This window comes from Penicillium psychrosexuale, assembly GCF_028828465.1.
Source record: "Penicillium psychrosexuale strain IBT 29551 chromosome Unknown utg000005l, whole genome shotgun sequence".
In the NCBI taxonomy this organism is placed as follows: Eukaryota; Fungi; Ascomycota; class Eurotiomycetes; order Eurotiales; family Aspergillaceae; genus Penicillium; species Penicillium psychrosexuale.
Window position 1 is genome coordinate 1752770 of NW_026643190.1, and position 15992 is coordinate 1768761.

The window sequence follows — 15992 nt, forward strand, 5'->3', positions numbered from 1 at the left end:
GAGTTACATAAAGCCTCAATCATAAACCTTGTCCTTGTCCTTGTCATATGGGTCTTTTTTAACCTTTAAATCTGCCATGTAGTATCACAATTTATGAATAAAAGCCTCTGACTAGGATGAATACAAACTAAGGTCACCTCTGCCATCCACTATTTACAGGACTTAGCAAAGAATGAAGTTCTCACTTCTTTTTACGTCATTTCCTATATTAAACCCAGAACACATTGTCATGTACAAGGCTTTCCCCCGCCAGGTGTAAGTACTTACATGGTTTCTCCTCAGATAGTTCCTCTTCTTCATCTATCTTACTACTTTGTCATATCCCGCATTTCCATCAAGTATCTCAATTTAAGGGGGAGAGCCTCGACGATTACAAAAATTGCATTCATAATCGAAATTAGGCGCAGAGATCTAGTAAAATTGAAGCAGCGCCTCGAGATTTATTCAACTGCCATCTTCTGGTCTCTTTTGCGTTTCAAATGATCTCACTCAGCCAATGAACGGTGGTCTGATTTCTGACCATCAGCCTGTCATACCTAGTATATGCAAGTTAGGTCAGAAAATGACTGATAAAACACCCAGCATTTCTCGAAACTATACGAATTGAGCATTCATTCAATCAACCAACATGCATTTATACCTTCTCAGTGTCGTCGCGCTCGCAACCTACATCCTCTACCGGGGCATCTACAACCGCTACTTCCATCCCCTACGCGGATTCCCTGGTCCCTTCTGGGCCTCCATCTCCGACTTCTTCAAACTATGGATCCTACACACCAAACAAGCACACACGTTAGGCATTGAGTATCATGAAAAATACGGATCTATCGTGCGGGCCGCACCGAATCTATTGGCCGTGGATGATCCTATGTTTTTGCCCCAGATTTACCATCGCCGAGTAGATAAAACTGATGTGTATACAGTTGGGGTTCTGGGAGAAATCGCGCCACCTTTCCAGACACTTAAGCATGATGAGCATGCTATGAAGCGCAAGAGAGTGGCTGCTTCGTTTACGTTGACGAATTTGAAATCACTCGAGGGTCAGGTTGATGAGCGCATTTTCCAATGGACGAATGTGTTGACTGAGAGGTTTGCTCACACTGGCCGTGAAATGGATTTTGCTGCTTGGTCGCAGTGAGTGGACTCCGTGATATGGGATATGAATAGTGAACAAGAAGCTGATTCTGATAGATGGTTTGCCTACGACATGATCTGCCAGCTTTCCTTTGGTGAACCGATTGGATTCATCACTCAAGGCCGTGATGTGGAGAACTTGATTGAGAACTTCCATAAAATGGCCCCTTTTGCTGCAATTGTTGGGGCTTTGCCATGGCTAGCTCGACCATTTCTGGAGAATCCCATCACGAGGCGGTATTTCATGCCCAAGCCCGGAGATGGGTCAGGAACAGGAAAGATCATGGCGGTATGTATACATCTTTTCAGTACCTGGTCATTCAGTGAAAGGCAGAATAACGCTAATAATTGAATAGTTTCGCGATCGGCTCCTTGAAGAGCGACTGAAAAATCCCAAACAACGACAGCAGGGTGACTTCCTAGACAATATCCTAAACGCAAAGAATCCCGATGGGTCCACAATTACGCTGGACGAAGTCAAAACCGAATGTTTTGTGTTAATGGTGGCGGCATCTGATACAACAGCCGCATTCTTCTGCGGATTTCTACGATACGTGCTCCAAACTCCAGGCGTTCATGAGAAGTTGGTGGCCGAGATTGACGATTATGATCGGCGAGGACTTCTCAGCCATCCGGTTCCGCTCTACGATGAGATCAAAGATATGCCCTACTTCTCAGCCTGTTACAAAGAGACAATGCGCTATCAGCCCTCCACCCCGATGATCATTCCCCGCTACGTCTCTGAAGGAGGCATGACACTTCACAACCAATTTATCCCAGCTGGAACAGAGATTGGTGCCAATCCGTACGTTGTTCATCGGAATCGACGGATCTTTGGCGAGGATGCTCATGAATTCCGCCCCGAGCGCTGGTTGGAGGATCCAGATCGGGCTGCCTTGATGGATAAGTGTATTCTCACGTGGGGATATGGCACTCGCATCTGCTTAGGCAAGAATATTGCACTTTTGGAGACGTATAAGCTCTTGGTTCAGGTATGTTTCTTTTTCTTGAAGATCACTATTCAATCTCGCTGACTAGCTGGTAGTTCTTCCGTCTATTCCGCCCCAAGATTAACAATGGAACAAGGCCAATTTGGAAACAGGAGAATTTAGCTTTGTTGGTGCATCATGATTTCTGGATCAAGATTGCTAGCAGAGATCATTTGTCCTAGGTCTACAATGATAGTGTGCATGCCTAGATGATTCTATAGCTCGAACGAAATGTTATACAGTTATTACAAGAAAGAATAGCATAGGCAGCTTGCTGTCCTAGCCACTCCAGTTTGCGAAAGACCTCGATTTATATATAAAAACACCATTACTTAGGGATTGTGACAATTGCGGGTGACACTCATTGCCTAATTTGGCAACTTATTTATGTCTTCCGGACCTCATCCGTTACTCTGCATGGATAATAGATTTGAACCTTGGAAGCACTCTTTTACTTTGATATACCGATTAGTTTTGTAGTCGCTCTACGAACTTCTACTTGTTCCTATCCTGGTAACGCTAATGGCAGGACCACGCTAAACTCAAATAGGCACGCTAAATCGTATCCTATAAATTCACATCACTGGAGCCTACGGGGGAGACACGTTGTACGAAAATGTCGCTCCCCACAAAGTTCATGAGACTTGCAAGTTAGTCAAATCTACTTCTTGAGCTATATCCGTAGTGCTAACCGGAACGCAGGTCCCAATGAATGCCGTACAATTAGTCGCGAAGATGTCGGCTTCTACAACGCGCTCGTCATAGGAGCAATCTATGAAATTGCGAGTGAAAATATAGATGTTCACTCCGCTCAGTCATTTATTGCACCTTTGAGACACTGCATCGAGAACTTCCCATACCTAAGCGTGGTCATCAAGGCGAAGGAGACGGACAAGCCAACATACGAAGCGGTTTCTAGTATTGATCTGCACGATCACTTGTCTATAATTCACGAAGACGAAGCCAGAACTAATGGCGATACGGCAACAATTCAAAAGATCTTACCAGCCATCCTTGACCGCCCATGGCCTGCTGATATCCCACCTTGGCGAATCGTGGTCCTCCCTTTGGTATCGCCGCAAGACACAGTGACGCGATGCTTTATCGCCTTTGCCTTCTCCCATGCTCTCGGGGACGGCATGGTCGGGGTTGCATTCCATCGTACCTTTCTCGATGTATGGCGCCAGACTACTGGCAAGGAGGAGAAAGCCTCTTTCTTAGTGACTCCGCCAAGTCAAACGCTTCCGGCACCCTTTGACACACCCGAAAGGCTTCCTATATCTTGGAAATTTCTTCTCGAGCCATTGATTGCAGTTTTCTTGCCGAAGTTTGTGGCCAACTTTCTTGGGCTCCGCGCATCTGCCAGCACGCTAGATGCCGGTACTTGGATTGGGTCACCCATGTTCTTCGATCCGGCAGCCGCTCTCCAGAGCAGAGTAAGACTCCTCGAGATTGAGGCTCCGCTAGTCCAAAAGGCCCTACAGTCTTCAAGAAGTCATGACACCAAGCTCACGGCAACGATGCACCAGATGATCGTCCGGGCGCTAAGCAGGGCCATTCCTAGCCCTGACGTAACCAATTTTGTCTCGGGGACGCCGGTTGACATGCGAGCGTCTATTGGGACGCCTGGTCTCACATGGGGTCTTTTCGTGTCTGCCTATTACGAGGCACATCCACGGGCACCGAATGTGACGGAGCCTCATTTTTCCGAGGAGATGTGGGCAGCCGCGAGCTCGATGACGAAAAATCTCGCTGCGTGCGGTGCGAGACTGCAAGATCAAGCAATCGGCCTATTGAGATACGTTCCCAGCATCAGACATTGGACATTGAGTAAACTTGGACAGCAGCGGGACTCCTCGTACGAGCTGAGCAATTTGCTTGCCTTCGATAACTCGAGTGACGGGTCAGTCCAAAAGTGCAAGGTCGTCAAGATGGTGTTCTCGCAGCCTGGAAATGTTACTAGTGCCCCGCTTGTTTTCAACATCATCAGTGTCAAAGGGGGTAGCTTGATGTGCACGGTGAGTTGGCAAGCTGGAGCCTTAGGTGTGCCAGTAGAGGAGGAAATGTCACTGGTTGACCATATATGTTCGTCAATCCAAGCGGACTTTGAAGCTTTGAGGGATTGATGTGACACCCGACATACTCATGTTTTGTTGGCGGTTTGTTGGCCTACTGTACGCTTATGTTTATACTTGTTATATTTGTACTTATACTCACTTTCCATCTTGGGGTAGATGTGTTCTAGAGGGACCATCCCGAGGCTGGAGTGGTTGCGAATAATAGAGATGTTCACTAGATTCGAAAACAGCACTTAAGCAGGAGGAAGCCGCGGTAAAATCTTAAAGTAAACATGTCCACCTCTCCGCTTGACCTTATTATTCGGGACGTAAGCCATCCATCCACCGACATAGAGAAGGTATGGAAGGCAAAAAATATGCAAAAACTAATGGGACGAGCCGGGATCGAACCAGCGACCTTGCGAACTTCAATCGCACGCTCTCCCAACTGAGCTATCGTCCCATTTGGGATGATGATCGAGGCATAGTTATGCATCATGAACAGACTATAGCTGCCTAGGTAGCCCGTTTTTGTCTCCGCCTTCTTAACTCGTACTCCGTAGTCCTACGTTTGGATGATTCCTATCATAATGGTTATTTTCCGCGGGTTTTTAGGATTTGTCTATGTAAAGATTTATCAGTTCATATAGATCAGCTTAAAATAACAGGTACATAATTATGTATTTGTGATCTCACAACCTGAGATATAATATCCGTATTCTACCTAGGCAGCTATATTCTGTTCATGATGCATAACTATGCCTCGATCATCATCCCAAATGGGACGATAGCTCAGTTGGGAGAGCGTGCGATTGAAGTTCGCAAGGTCGCTGGTTCGATCCCGGCTCGTCCCATTAGTTTTTTTTTTTCCTCATCCCTTTCCTTCCACCAAGTACAGACCCATAGTTGCCATGAGTCGGCCATTCCTTCGTTGTTGCCAATCGCAAAATCAGCATTTAATTAGAGAATTTCGATATTTTGCCTAGGAATCGTATCTGTAAATGTATCGGCGCTTGCGGAAAAGTTTAGTTGCTCCGCGTTCCAAACATTTATATATCCCACGATTCTACTTAGCAGAGTGTCGACAAACCTCCTCATCCTTGGACCCAAGAGGGCATTCCATGACACCTTTCCTCGAGTATCCTGGTAGCACGTTGAGGGAGATACAACTAGTCAGCTTTGCCTATATCTACTCAGTCATGATAGAAAATGGAACTATTAACTATGCAACTAATAGCAAATTTTGTATTAACAAAAACGAATTCCATTCTTCATCATTCAATCTCGCAAACAAAGATGCACCACTAGCCTAGTTGTACGGCTCAGGAGAAAAAACCTTCTTGAGACGGAAGCGTGACAAGTCCCGAATGACCTGCGCCGTCTGTTTCAAGTTCCGCTTAACAATAACAGCAGTAGGAAGCGAGAAAATCTCCTCTATCTCCTCAAGGGTTTTGTTCTTAGTCTCCGGCATGAAGATAATCTGATAAGCCCAGCCGAGGATGGCAATACCACCGTAAAACCCAAGCGTCAGACCAATCCGCTGCATAGACTCCATCATGCGCGTGAAATTGTACGTAACGATAAACGAGCACAGGAACAAGTTAGCGTCGGCCGTCGTCATTCCATATGAACGCAGGTACGTAGGGAAGACCTCGGAAGGCACGACCCACGTCAAACAAGCGTACGAGCCGAAGAAACCCATGTACAGCACAATACCCGTGAAGTAAATGCCCTGTGCCGCGGCGGGGTACTTATCAGCATCGATAGTGTAGCCAACACCGACGAGCAGAAGACCAATGAAGAAACCCGGCAGCATCACATTTGCCCAGTACCGACGACCAAATCGCTCCATGTATAGCACGGCCGGGATGGTGCCGACCAGCAATGCCCCACCGCCGACAAGGGACATGAAGACGGCGTCCTTGTCGCCGAAGCCGATGGCCTGCATCAGCGTCGACATGTAGTACATCACTGCGTTGACGCCTGTGAACTGTCCGAGGAAGATCATGATATTGGCGTAGACCATGGCGCGGCGTGCGCGAGGTACAGTAAAGAAGTCCATCCAGGGGTAGTTCTTCGACTGGGCTTGCTCTTCGCTTTCAGCTGTGACGGCTTGTCGCATGCCGAGGAACTCGTCTTTGGCTTCGAGGTCGTTGAATCCACGGATCTTCTTCCATACTGCGTACGCTTCGACCTCGCGTCCCTTGTGCATTAGGAATCGGGGACTCTCTGGCAGGAAGAGCATACCCACGAAGAGGATTGTTGAGAAGACCAGCGAGGAGCCTAGGATGTAACGCCAGTTTCCTTCGACGCTAACGAACATTGCAGCGACGGCGTAGCCGAGGACTTCACCCAGGGCGATGTTTAGCTGGTACAGGGATACGAGGTTACCGCGGAGTCTGCGGGGAACTATTAAACAGTGGGGTTAGAATTGGGTATAGAGGTAGGATGGAGTGTGATGAAATACATACCACACTCTGCGACATAGACTGGGACGGTACCACCCTCCAAACCGACACCAGCGCCAAGAATGAATCGGCCAGCGAACACCATTCCGAAGTTTATAGCGCCAGCTTCCAGGGCGGCACCGATTGTGTACAGAATACAGGAGACAATGATAGCCATACGACGACCGAGGTACTCGTTTGCTGGAGAAAGGAGAAGAGCACCGGCAACGGCTCCGAGTGGCATGCCCGCGTTGACTAGACTGTTATCTGCTGCAGACAGGCCTAGATCAACGGGGAGGTAGAGGTTTGCGCCACTGATAAGCGACTGGTCAAGACCAGACAACATACCTCCCATGGACGCGAAGGCGACGAGGACGTAGGTAAAGGCAGCAGGATTGGACATGGTTATATCGAAGCGGGATCTGGGGATAATGTGCACCTGCTCTTCCAGCTGCTGCAGTTCCGCGTCCATGGCGGCTTCGCTTAGCCCGTTTTGGAGCTTTTGGTCCGCCACATCGTCCATCTCAAAGGCGGCGGCGTCCTTGTCTTCGCTGTGCGTGTTCTGAGGTGTCTCGACATCTTTGAGGTCGGCCATAATGAAGGAGACTTTCTCAGGATATGAGTTGGGGGTCTACTAAAGGATATATGTATAATAGTGGAGTGGAACTGTCACTTCAGGCTCTGCCGGAGCAGGGACCAGAACTAATAGGGAATGGAGAGAAGTATGGAACAAGCAATGACACTAGCCATTAGAAGAGGAGAAAGGACTATTTGAGGCCGTGCAGATGATGGCCATAGCGACGGTTGATATGACGCACGACAAAGGCTCCGTGTGGGGGTCGGGCAAAAAGCAAAGTCAAAAAACCGCTCAGGGACGCGTTATGTTGTAGAAATTGGCCAAGGCCTATAGGCTCGGCCTGGAGTATACACTCGGTACTTTCCCATGTGAGAGAAGTGGAGATCCAGGACCAGTCCGGGGATGTTGAGGAGAAGGGGAAGAACGAAAATGCGGTCTCATCGGAAGGTAAAAACAGGACTAAACCTGGAATACGCAGTGTACTGAGTCTGCGGGTGTACTGCAGGTGTACAACAGGGATTGGAATGACGGGGAGTCAAGCCATCGGGACTGTGGACGAATCGTGTGCCATCAAAGCTTATGTCGACTATTCCAAGCCACACAACCACCAATACTCGGAATTAGTCCTCAGACACTTTCAAACGTGGTCTGGCACTTCTGGAATCTTCCCGGCTTCCCGTTTTGTTGGCATATATCACGGTATAGACGTATAATTGGACGGAGGGAGTCCTGCGGAAGAAGACAATTCCGACACCAGAAGCCGAATGTATTATCTAGCGGCAAACGAAAAAGAATTTCATATGACAAAAGCCACATCTCGGAGATAATCCAGGGACTAGAAAGACTTTATGTTGCATGACTCGGTATTCAACTGGCCTGGGGTCCCCGTGGAGAGGACTGCCATCGGCGACATTTCGGGGAAACTGGGGGTATCTCATGATTTCTTTAGTCAAGTTGATACCTGGGCTTGGGCCCATCAACCGTTCGAAGAGAGGAAGGAAACCACCTTCCGAATTGCGTTATGTTTCCTTGCCGGAGCAACACGGCCCCTCCAAACACGGGATGACGACGTCGGGGTAAAATGCGGGATTTTCCCCATCGCAGGCCGAGATTGCGATTCATTGGCTGTGGTTTAGTATTGGTGGCTGCTGCTAAGCAATTCTGGGTTGATTGCATATCTTAGCTCGTTAGGTGACGGTGGGGTGATCTCTGCCCGTCTGAAGAACTCAGCCTAATATGCCCCCGAAGCGTGGGGGAAAGTCAAACTAGCGCGAATTCTCAAAACATACGAATGTATCCGGTAAAGATCTACTCCGTTGGAATCATCTGACTATCGTTGAATGAGATTTGTTCTTGAGATATGTACTCGGTAAACATTGGAAAATAACTCCTCGACGCCATGCTCTCCACTATGCAATGTAAGCCTCAGCACTCTCACCGTTTCCCAGACGCTCCAACAGGCTTCCGAATACTCGGGTCAATATTGGGACTAGGAGACCTTCCTCCCTGTAATCTGGCCCGCAGTCGCTCCTGGGCTGAACCACCACCCGACCCAGCACGGTCGAGATTCGGACGATTCTGAACAGGCTGATGCGACCCAGCTCGTTGGCTAGGCAATGGCCGGGCTCCAGATGGACCCGATCCAGGCGAATCGTACTGGGAAAGTGTGATGGCCGGACCCGGCGGCGCGCTGTTGGCCGAGGAGAGCGGCGGTGCACCACGTCCGCGACGAAGACTAGCTGTCTGTGGGATTGATGCTTGTGATGTGGGAGAATCACCCCATAGGTCACCTAGACCGCCGCTCCGGCCGGAGTTGGGGTTGGCGGGGGACCCTTGATTGTAGCCGCCGGAGGGTAGCTGTGAAGTCGCAATCGCGCGCGAGGGTGCCGGAGCTGGGCCCTTGGGATCTTGTGGGAGCCATGGTGGGAATGGACGGCCCTTTTCGGTGTAGTAGGCTCGAAGGGCGTTGGAGATGTGGGAGCAGTCTTCGTTGTCGGGGTCGTCTCCCTCGTCGCCTAGAGTAATGGCACGGCGGAGGTTGGTGAGCCGCGAACCCAGGCCAGAGATGGCCGAAGACGTGGTCAAGGATGAGAGGTACGAGCTCATATTGCAGCAGCCGAGTGGTTTGGTTGAGTAATGCGCCGGCTGCAGAATGGCAGCTTCGATACGGGGTGGGGTTGGCGCGAAGCTGGAGCTTTACTTGTGGGGACCCAATGCAAGATATTCAGAGTCAAAGAGTTGAACAAGGTATAATGATGATTGGAATGATTACTAAGGGAGATATTAACAGAAGAACCGGCTCCTGGTGAGGTGAAGTTGTTTAAAGGAGAATGAAAGGCGACGATAGTGGAGGGCATTCATTGGCCCACATGATCACGTGTTTCACCTAAATAAAGCAACAGCCCGGTCTTGGCTCAATAAATTATATTGAAGATATCGGTAGGATTGAAAATAAAATAGACATTCGAAGATCTAGGATCGTGAGTTGTAGTGGATGCAGTATAGCAAGGGTATGATGCCCGATCACTAAGCACAGAATAAGAATATAAAACAAAAGAATTGACAGCCCAAACGCCATGCAAGATCAGGTAAACTTTTCCCAAATCCTCCAACATCGATGAAATCATGCCATGATCTGGTCCTTGCCAGCACCCTCGGTCTCGTATTCGATCTCGATGCGAGGACCCTTCTTGCGAGGCTTCGCCTGGGGAGCAACATGCTTCCGCTTGGCACTGGGCTTGGGCTTCTTCTCATCTGCGCTAGCCTCCTCGTCGTCCTCGCTGTCATCGTCGTCACTCTCATCATCATCGTAATCGCTGGAATCAGCTGAGTCGACTCCCAGCCAGTCCTCCATATCCTCGAGGTCCTCATCCTCATCGAGATCGCTGACGTACTCGACCTCACCAACACCCTCTTCCTCCTCCTCCTCGATCTCCTCGCCGTCATCCATATCCATATCACGCTCACCGTCACCAGCCCGCTCAAGACCACGGAGAACCTTCTTCCAGATACCCTCCTCAACATTGAGTGGCCGGTCACCGTAAGCGCCGCTGCGCAGACGCTCAATAAGCTCACGCTCAATGGCTCTCTCGACCTTAGCGGCAGACTCGGCCTTACGCTCGCGAGTCGCCTCACGACGGCGGACCTTTGGCGCCAGCTTGGGCACAACCTTTTCTCCGAGACGCTCATCTTCCTTGGCGATGTTCTTCATGCGGATGCTGACCTGCGTCAGGCGGGTGAGACGCTGCTTGCACTTGTGGGTCAAGAACTTGGGCCAGTAGATGAGGCGCTCGTCGACTTGCTCGAGGGCCTTAGCGTAGTTGGAAGATAGGCGCACACGCTCCCACCATTTGCTGGGCATGTGGGCTCGTTCGACAGTCTTCATGTACAGGTACATGACGCCCGTTTCGGGATCGCTTCGCACCGTCGCATACCGCGAGTTGGCCAGTGGGCAGGACTGGCGATTGCACAGACCGCTGACGTTGTATTCATTGCGACAGAAGTTTTGGTCTTTCGTAGTTCTGGAGAGAAGGTTGGAATGGTTAATGGGAGGTTCTTGTTTTTCGATCCATGTATAACGGAGATAAAAGGCTCTGTGGACTGAATAGCCAGCAGCTCCGATTAATACTCACTTGAGTTTGTAGGAGCAGAATTGCTGGTTGATAACCTGCCAGACAATTTCGTCAGACATGACGGGCGAGGAATTAGCAACCGAAAAGTGGTTGGTCCTAGAATCTATGCAGCAGATGTTTGACCCCGAAGAAAAAAAAAAGATTCGATATGGATTGACCGCCTTCCTGACTAGGGCGATCACGTGCTTGCTTATCGATTCTGCGCAACGTCATTGGAGGGCCCGGGGGATCCGCCTGCTAATGGCATCCAACTACGGAGTACTATATGTAAGTACAACATCCATCTGCGATCTTGTTATATATATGGTTTCAAATGCCTTTTTTTTAATTGCTGGAGTGAATGCTACAATTATTTAAGTTCATGACGAAGATATATAGTATGAATGAGAATAATATATATCCTCCGGAAGAGTTGATGGAGACAATATTGACACTATGTGAACTTGTACTCTGTCCAGATGGTCAGAATTACAATAATGGAAGTGAAATGATTGAATAATCTAGTATGGAAGTACCTAGCCCAATGCCGATGCGCTCAACAAGAAAACGCTCAAGATTAATATACAGAGAGCCACATGATACTAGATCGGTGGTAGCTAGGGTATGGAAGAAGAGAGAGATAACAAAATCCAAGCGAGAGAAGGCTACGATACACCGAAATCATGACAAGCAACAACTCTATCCACGAACTTTTCGGTAACTTGGTGGGTGCCACGACTGTTTGATCATTTTGCCAGCCCAGACCGGAACCAGAGACACAGCCAGCACAGCGAAAACTCGCCACAGCCAGTCAAGGGTAATCACGTAACTAAGGTCGAAGTACTCGCCTAGGAAGGGGATACTGCCTGCGTATACAAGCAGCGTACCAATCAGACAAAAGATCATGACCGGGTGCCATGTTGTGATTGAAGTGGCGACCATGCCAAGCTCATTGAGGACGAGGGCCGTGAAGGAAAGACTAATAAGGCGCGGCCCTGTGATGGTATCCAACAATATCTGAGAGAGACCCTGGATCACTGCACCCTGGTAGACGGAAATGAGAACCCAGCCAAAGAACGAGCGGTAGCTTAGACTCTTCCCTGTCTTGAGCTCTTTATAAAGCTCTGGGTAGAGATTGGCGAGACGCTCGTCGACATCCCGATCAAAGGCGAGGGAGAAGACCGGTGCGTTGGTATAAACAGTGGCGTAGCCGACCATCAGCCAATTGATGAACAAGCCCTTGGGATCGAAGTGGCTGGCAATGCTGTACATAGTCTGGCAAACACTGATGATCAACCCACGGTGCATGATGAACTGCGCTAGTTTAGCAGACCGCTTGTACGAGTTGCGGCCGTGCCAGACGAGAAGCTTGGTAATATGGTGGAACTGCGTGATACTAAAATCAGCAGCCAGAGATGCTTGGCGGCCTTCCTTGCCCACGATACCAATTCCGACATCGGCTGCTTGAATCATCGAGACATCGTTACCGCCATCTCCGATACAACAAACACGTTTCTTTGTGTGTTGGCGAATCAGGTCTGCAATCTCAGCTTTCTGGGTAGGGGAGCATCGGCATGCGATCACAGCGGGAAGTAGCACCGCGACAGAGATGAAAGCTGTTTTGAATTGACCAAGCATGAGGTTCAAGGACTCGCCATCGATGAGCAGGCAGCAGTCAGTCTTGTTGCGCAAGAAGTCAAGAGCTTCTTGGGCAGTCGACTTGTCTGTGACTTTGGTGACTGTGTGAATGTACTGGCCCCGGGATACCAATTTGGCAGAAATAGCGACACAACGCGCTGTCTCCACCTTGTCACCCGTCAGCATCCAGATCTTAACACCGGCGTTGCGTAACAGCTCGAGAGAGGATTTGACGTCGCGTTGCAGCCGATCTTCCACACCGGTCACACCGGAAAGCTCCAAATCTTGTTCAAGGTATTCGCTCACAACCTTCGCCATGCCTGCATCTCGCCCTTGGAAAGACAGTGACGCTTGTTTGTATTTAGCAGAGAAATCTTGGTATTGCTGTGCGGAGATTCTTTTGCGCCCAACAACGAGAGTTCGCAACCCTTCCCGAGCCATGTTCGTAGTCTCCTCGTCAAGCCAGTCATTTGCTGCAACAATAGTTGTCATAACAGTGTCTGCACCCTTCTGATAGAACCAAATTTCACTATCATCTTTGCTGGATTCAAGTATGTCTTCATCGTGCTGGAATTGGACGATAATCCCCATTCGCTTGGAGTCGGATGTGAATGGGAAGATGTCGAGGATCCGAGCGCGGACCACAACCTGCTTGGACTCGGTGGATTCCAAGACGATACTTTGTCTGTCTCGATATGCTAGCTTTAATCCAACTTCTTCGGTATATCGAATAATGGCGATTTCATCAGGCGATGACGCTTGATAGCTCGTCACCTTCCGGCCGTCTTCCTCCTCTGTGGTCGGCGTAACGTTGTGACAGAGAGCAAGTGCTAATATGATATCCCGGACGCGGGAACCAATCTCTCTTCTTGTCCGCGGCGCTGTGGCATGTCCGGCCTGAGTACCAAAGACAGTTGAAGGGGTAATCAAGGCATTGCCCGAAAACGCAAAAGCCTGACGAATAAACGAGGCGACTTCGTCCATTGCCTCGTTGGCGTATGAGACAGTGCCAACGTGTATTTTTTTGAGCTCCATCTCATTTTGGGTCAATGTTCCCGTCTTATCCGAAAGAAGGTATTCGATCCTTCCCAGGTCTTCTGGAATTGTACTGGTGCGGACTACAGTTCCTGGAATGTCCTTGTCCCGTTCGATGAACCGCCCGTATACCGACTTGGCCATGTCCAGATTGACCCGAAGGCTCATGGGAATGATTGTGGAGAAGAGAATAAGATAGATCATGATAGCAACGTACCATTTCTTGTCGTTTGTTGGTTGGAATCTTTCCAACCCGACAAGGATGATTGAGAGAGTGAATGTGAGGGCGCAAAGAATTTTGGTGAGGTTGTTAATTTCGAGCTCTAACAGGCCAGTCTTGGAACGGGAAGCGGAAGTCGAAAGCGAAGCTCGGGTTTGAGATCCTGTATAGATGATGACGGCGTAAGTGGTGGTATTGGACGCAAGAACAGTGTTGGCCCAGGCGGTATTGTCGATTGTCAAGGGAGCTGATTGATTTTCCACAGGCGCAGGCGTTCCTTGATTGGTTGGAGGCCCAGATGATTTGTCAACGTGAGCATCGTAGAAACCAGTGGGCGGTCCCAAGCTAATAGTCCCCAAGAATTCGTTGACTCTTTTATCAGGAGCGCTAGCTGTGATTTGTAGTCGAGCTAAATCACCCAGAGGAAGCGATTGAGACAGCATGGAAGGCAGACGAAGCTTCCAGTCAGTTTCACCATCCAATTGATCAGTCCGGATGAAAGTATCAGCTGAGGGTGAATCTTCAACATCTTCACCATTCTTCAATGTGGTGTTGATTGTGGGTTCGGACGATCCCTGACCTGGTTCGAGCAAGTCGGAAGACGTCCCAGGGATAGGTTCTTCTGTTAACGAATGACGAGGAGTGCCTGAATCATTTGAAATGCTCTTCAGAATTACCACATCGGCAGGAAGGCGTTGGTTCTTGCGGACTTTGAGCACATCACCAACTTTCAGATCTCGCGACTTTTTTGTGACCTCCATCGCGTTGGACCTTCCTAATGCGACAGTGCAATATTCTTCCGCATTGGCTTCGGCATCTCGTCGCCGACGACCAATGTCATCAAGTGCCTCTTTACCCAATGATATTGAAACCACAAAGGCCAAAGGGGCAATGTAAGACGACATATAACCAATTCGCAGTACCGGGATGACCTGCGATAAAGCGACAAGGAGGAAGTAGATGTTGAAAAAGAAGGAGAATTCGTTGTAAAGGGTTCTCGGTAGGAAGCTCCAGGGTGTGTATTTTGCATTCGAGACCACATTAGCCGGATACTTAGCCGCCTGGTATTGTCCGACAAATACTTCACGGGGAGGTTGGTTCTCAGAGGGAATATCATTTGATCCAAATCGAATTGATGTGCCCTGTAGGAATGCAGGAATTTTGAATATTGGGAAGCGCAAGCGGCTGCCTTGCTTGGCAGGCTCATCGTCCAAATCGCGAGTCGAGCTTCTGCGATCTAGGAGAGGCGCGTCATCATCCTCCAGGTTCCGGGAGCTTGCATGTGAGTCCCGCAAGCCTTGTGTCTCCCCGTTCTCTAAAAGTGCATCGGTATCATCCTCCATGTCTGCTCGTCCGGACGCACTGCGTCTCCACCGACTTGCCGCTCCGACACGTAAGTTGCGCAGCGCAATACCCGGCCCGTAGCTTCTTTTGCGGCCAGTATAGTCCCGAGAATCCCGAGACTGTTGGGGGGATGTCGTGCTGGGGTCTAGCTCTTCTAGATCCAAGTCATCGTCCGAGTCCGAGAAGGCGTCCGGCGCATCGGGATGGTCTAGGGGGTGTTGGTAGTCGGATGAGGAAGGCATTCTCGGGAAGCTGATATGATTCAAGTCAAATGGATTGCTGGTTGCATCCAAGGTGGTGATTTTGGGCCTTGCATCAAAGGAAGGTTCATCTCAAGTATAAGTTATCATGTGCGGTGGTATTGGTCAAAACGCATATGCAGCATGATGATGAAAGAGTGGAGGGATGCTGCTAGGGTCACAATGAACCGTTTCTTTGTATAGAATGCAGCCAATGCCACTATCATAAAAAATTGTGAGATATATAAACCGAAGAACCACCGAATCCTTTTGAAGACCGGTCGATGACTGCCTTGTCGGGGCCACGCAATCACATGGGTGCATAATTCGCGGCGATAACTAGCTGACGTAATACTTCACTTTTAAGGTTAGGCATAAGAGAGCCGGGCTATCACTTACTCCGAGTCACGGGTTTGTATTTTTCCTATTCGGGACAGCATCCTGATGACTCAGCGCATTCATTTGGCCCCGGGGGAATCATAGGCGGAGATCGACCTTCGCTGTCGCAGACAATCCGACTGCTTGGTTTTTCCCTTCGCCATCAGCTGATGCGTTCATGGTCGATTTCTTTCTTTGAGTTTTTTTGCTCTGGTTTATATCTACATTGTTTAATGGATGCTTAAGTTGACGCCCTCGACCCCCATTTTCCTTACGATTGTTGATCTCCTGAGGCGTCATTGGAGACGTGTCAGGTTGGTCCC

The 15992-nt window shown here is 49.3% G+C and overlaps 6 protein-coding genes across 6 annotated transcripts; 2 read left to right on the forward strand and 4 right to left on the reverse strand.

Annotated features, from left to right (window-relative positions):
• Positions 1-628: 628 nt before the first annotated feature.
• Positions 629-2305, forward strand: N7518_009580 (cytochrome P450; the record flags this gene model as incomplete). Its single annotated transcript, XM_057190506.1, has 4 exons — positions 629-1134; positions 1192-1423; positions 1491-2126; positions 2180-2305. The coding sequence occupies 4 exons, from the start codon at positions 629-631 to the stop codon at positions 2303-2305; spliced, it is 1500 nt and encodes a 499-aa protein (XP_057038162.1).
• A 434-nt stretch (positions 2306-2739) lies between these two features.
• N7518_009581 (uncharacterized protein) lies at positions 2740-4249 on the forward strand (the record flags this gene model as incomplete). The annotated part of the gene is made up of 2 exons (XM_057190507.1): positions 2740-2773; positions 2826-4249. The coding sequence occupies 2 exons, from the start codon at positions 2740-2742 to the stop codon at positions 4247-4249; spliced, it is 1458 nt and encodes a 485-aa protein (XP_057038163.1).
• A 1240-nt stretch (positions 4250-5489) lies between these two features.
• On the reverse strand, positions 5490-7222 carry N7518_009582 (putative MFS sugar transporter; the record flags this gene model as incomplete). Its single annotated transcript, XM_057190508.1, has 2 exons — positions 5490-6589; positions 6652-7222. 2 exons carry the CDS (start codon positions 7220-7222, stop codon positions 5490-5492), a joined length of 1671 nt encoding a protein of 556 aa, XP_057038164.1.
• Positions 7223-8638: 1416 nt separating this feature from the next.
• N7518_009583 (uncharacterized protein) lies at positions 8639-9310 on the reverse strand (the record flags this gene model as incomplete). Its single annotated transcript, XM_057190509.1, has 1 exon — positions 8639-9310. The coding sequence occupies one exon, from the start codon at positions 9308-9310 to the stop codon at positions 8639-8641; it is 672 nt and encodes a 223-aa protein (XP_057038165.1).
• Positions 9311-9827: 517 nt separating this feature from the next.
• Positions 9828-10895, reverse strand: N7518_009584 (ribosome biosynthesis protein MAK16; the record flags this gene model as incomplete). The annotated part of the gene is made up of 2 exons (XM_057190510.1): positions 9828-10725; positions 10837-10895. The coding sequence occupies 2 exons, from the start codon at positions 10893-10895 to the stop codon at positions 9828-9830; spliced, it is 957 nt and encodes a 318-aa protein (XP_057038166.1).
• A 619-nt stretch (positions 10896-11514) lies between these two features.
• N7518_009585 (aminophospholipid-translocating P4-type ATPase NEO1) lies at positions 11515-15294 on the reverse strand (the record flags this gene model as incomplete). Its single annotated transcript, XM_057190511.1, has 1 exon — positions 11515-15294. One exon carries the CDS (start codon positions 15292-15294, stop codon positions 11515-11517), a length of 3780 nt encoding a protein of 1259 aa, XP_057038167.1.
• Between the last annotated feature and the right edge of the window lie 698 nt (positions 15295-15992).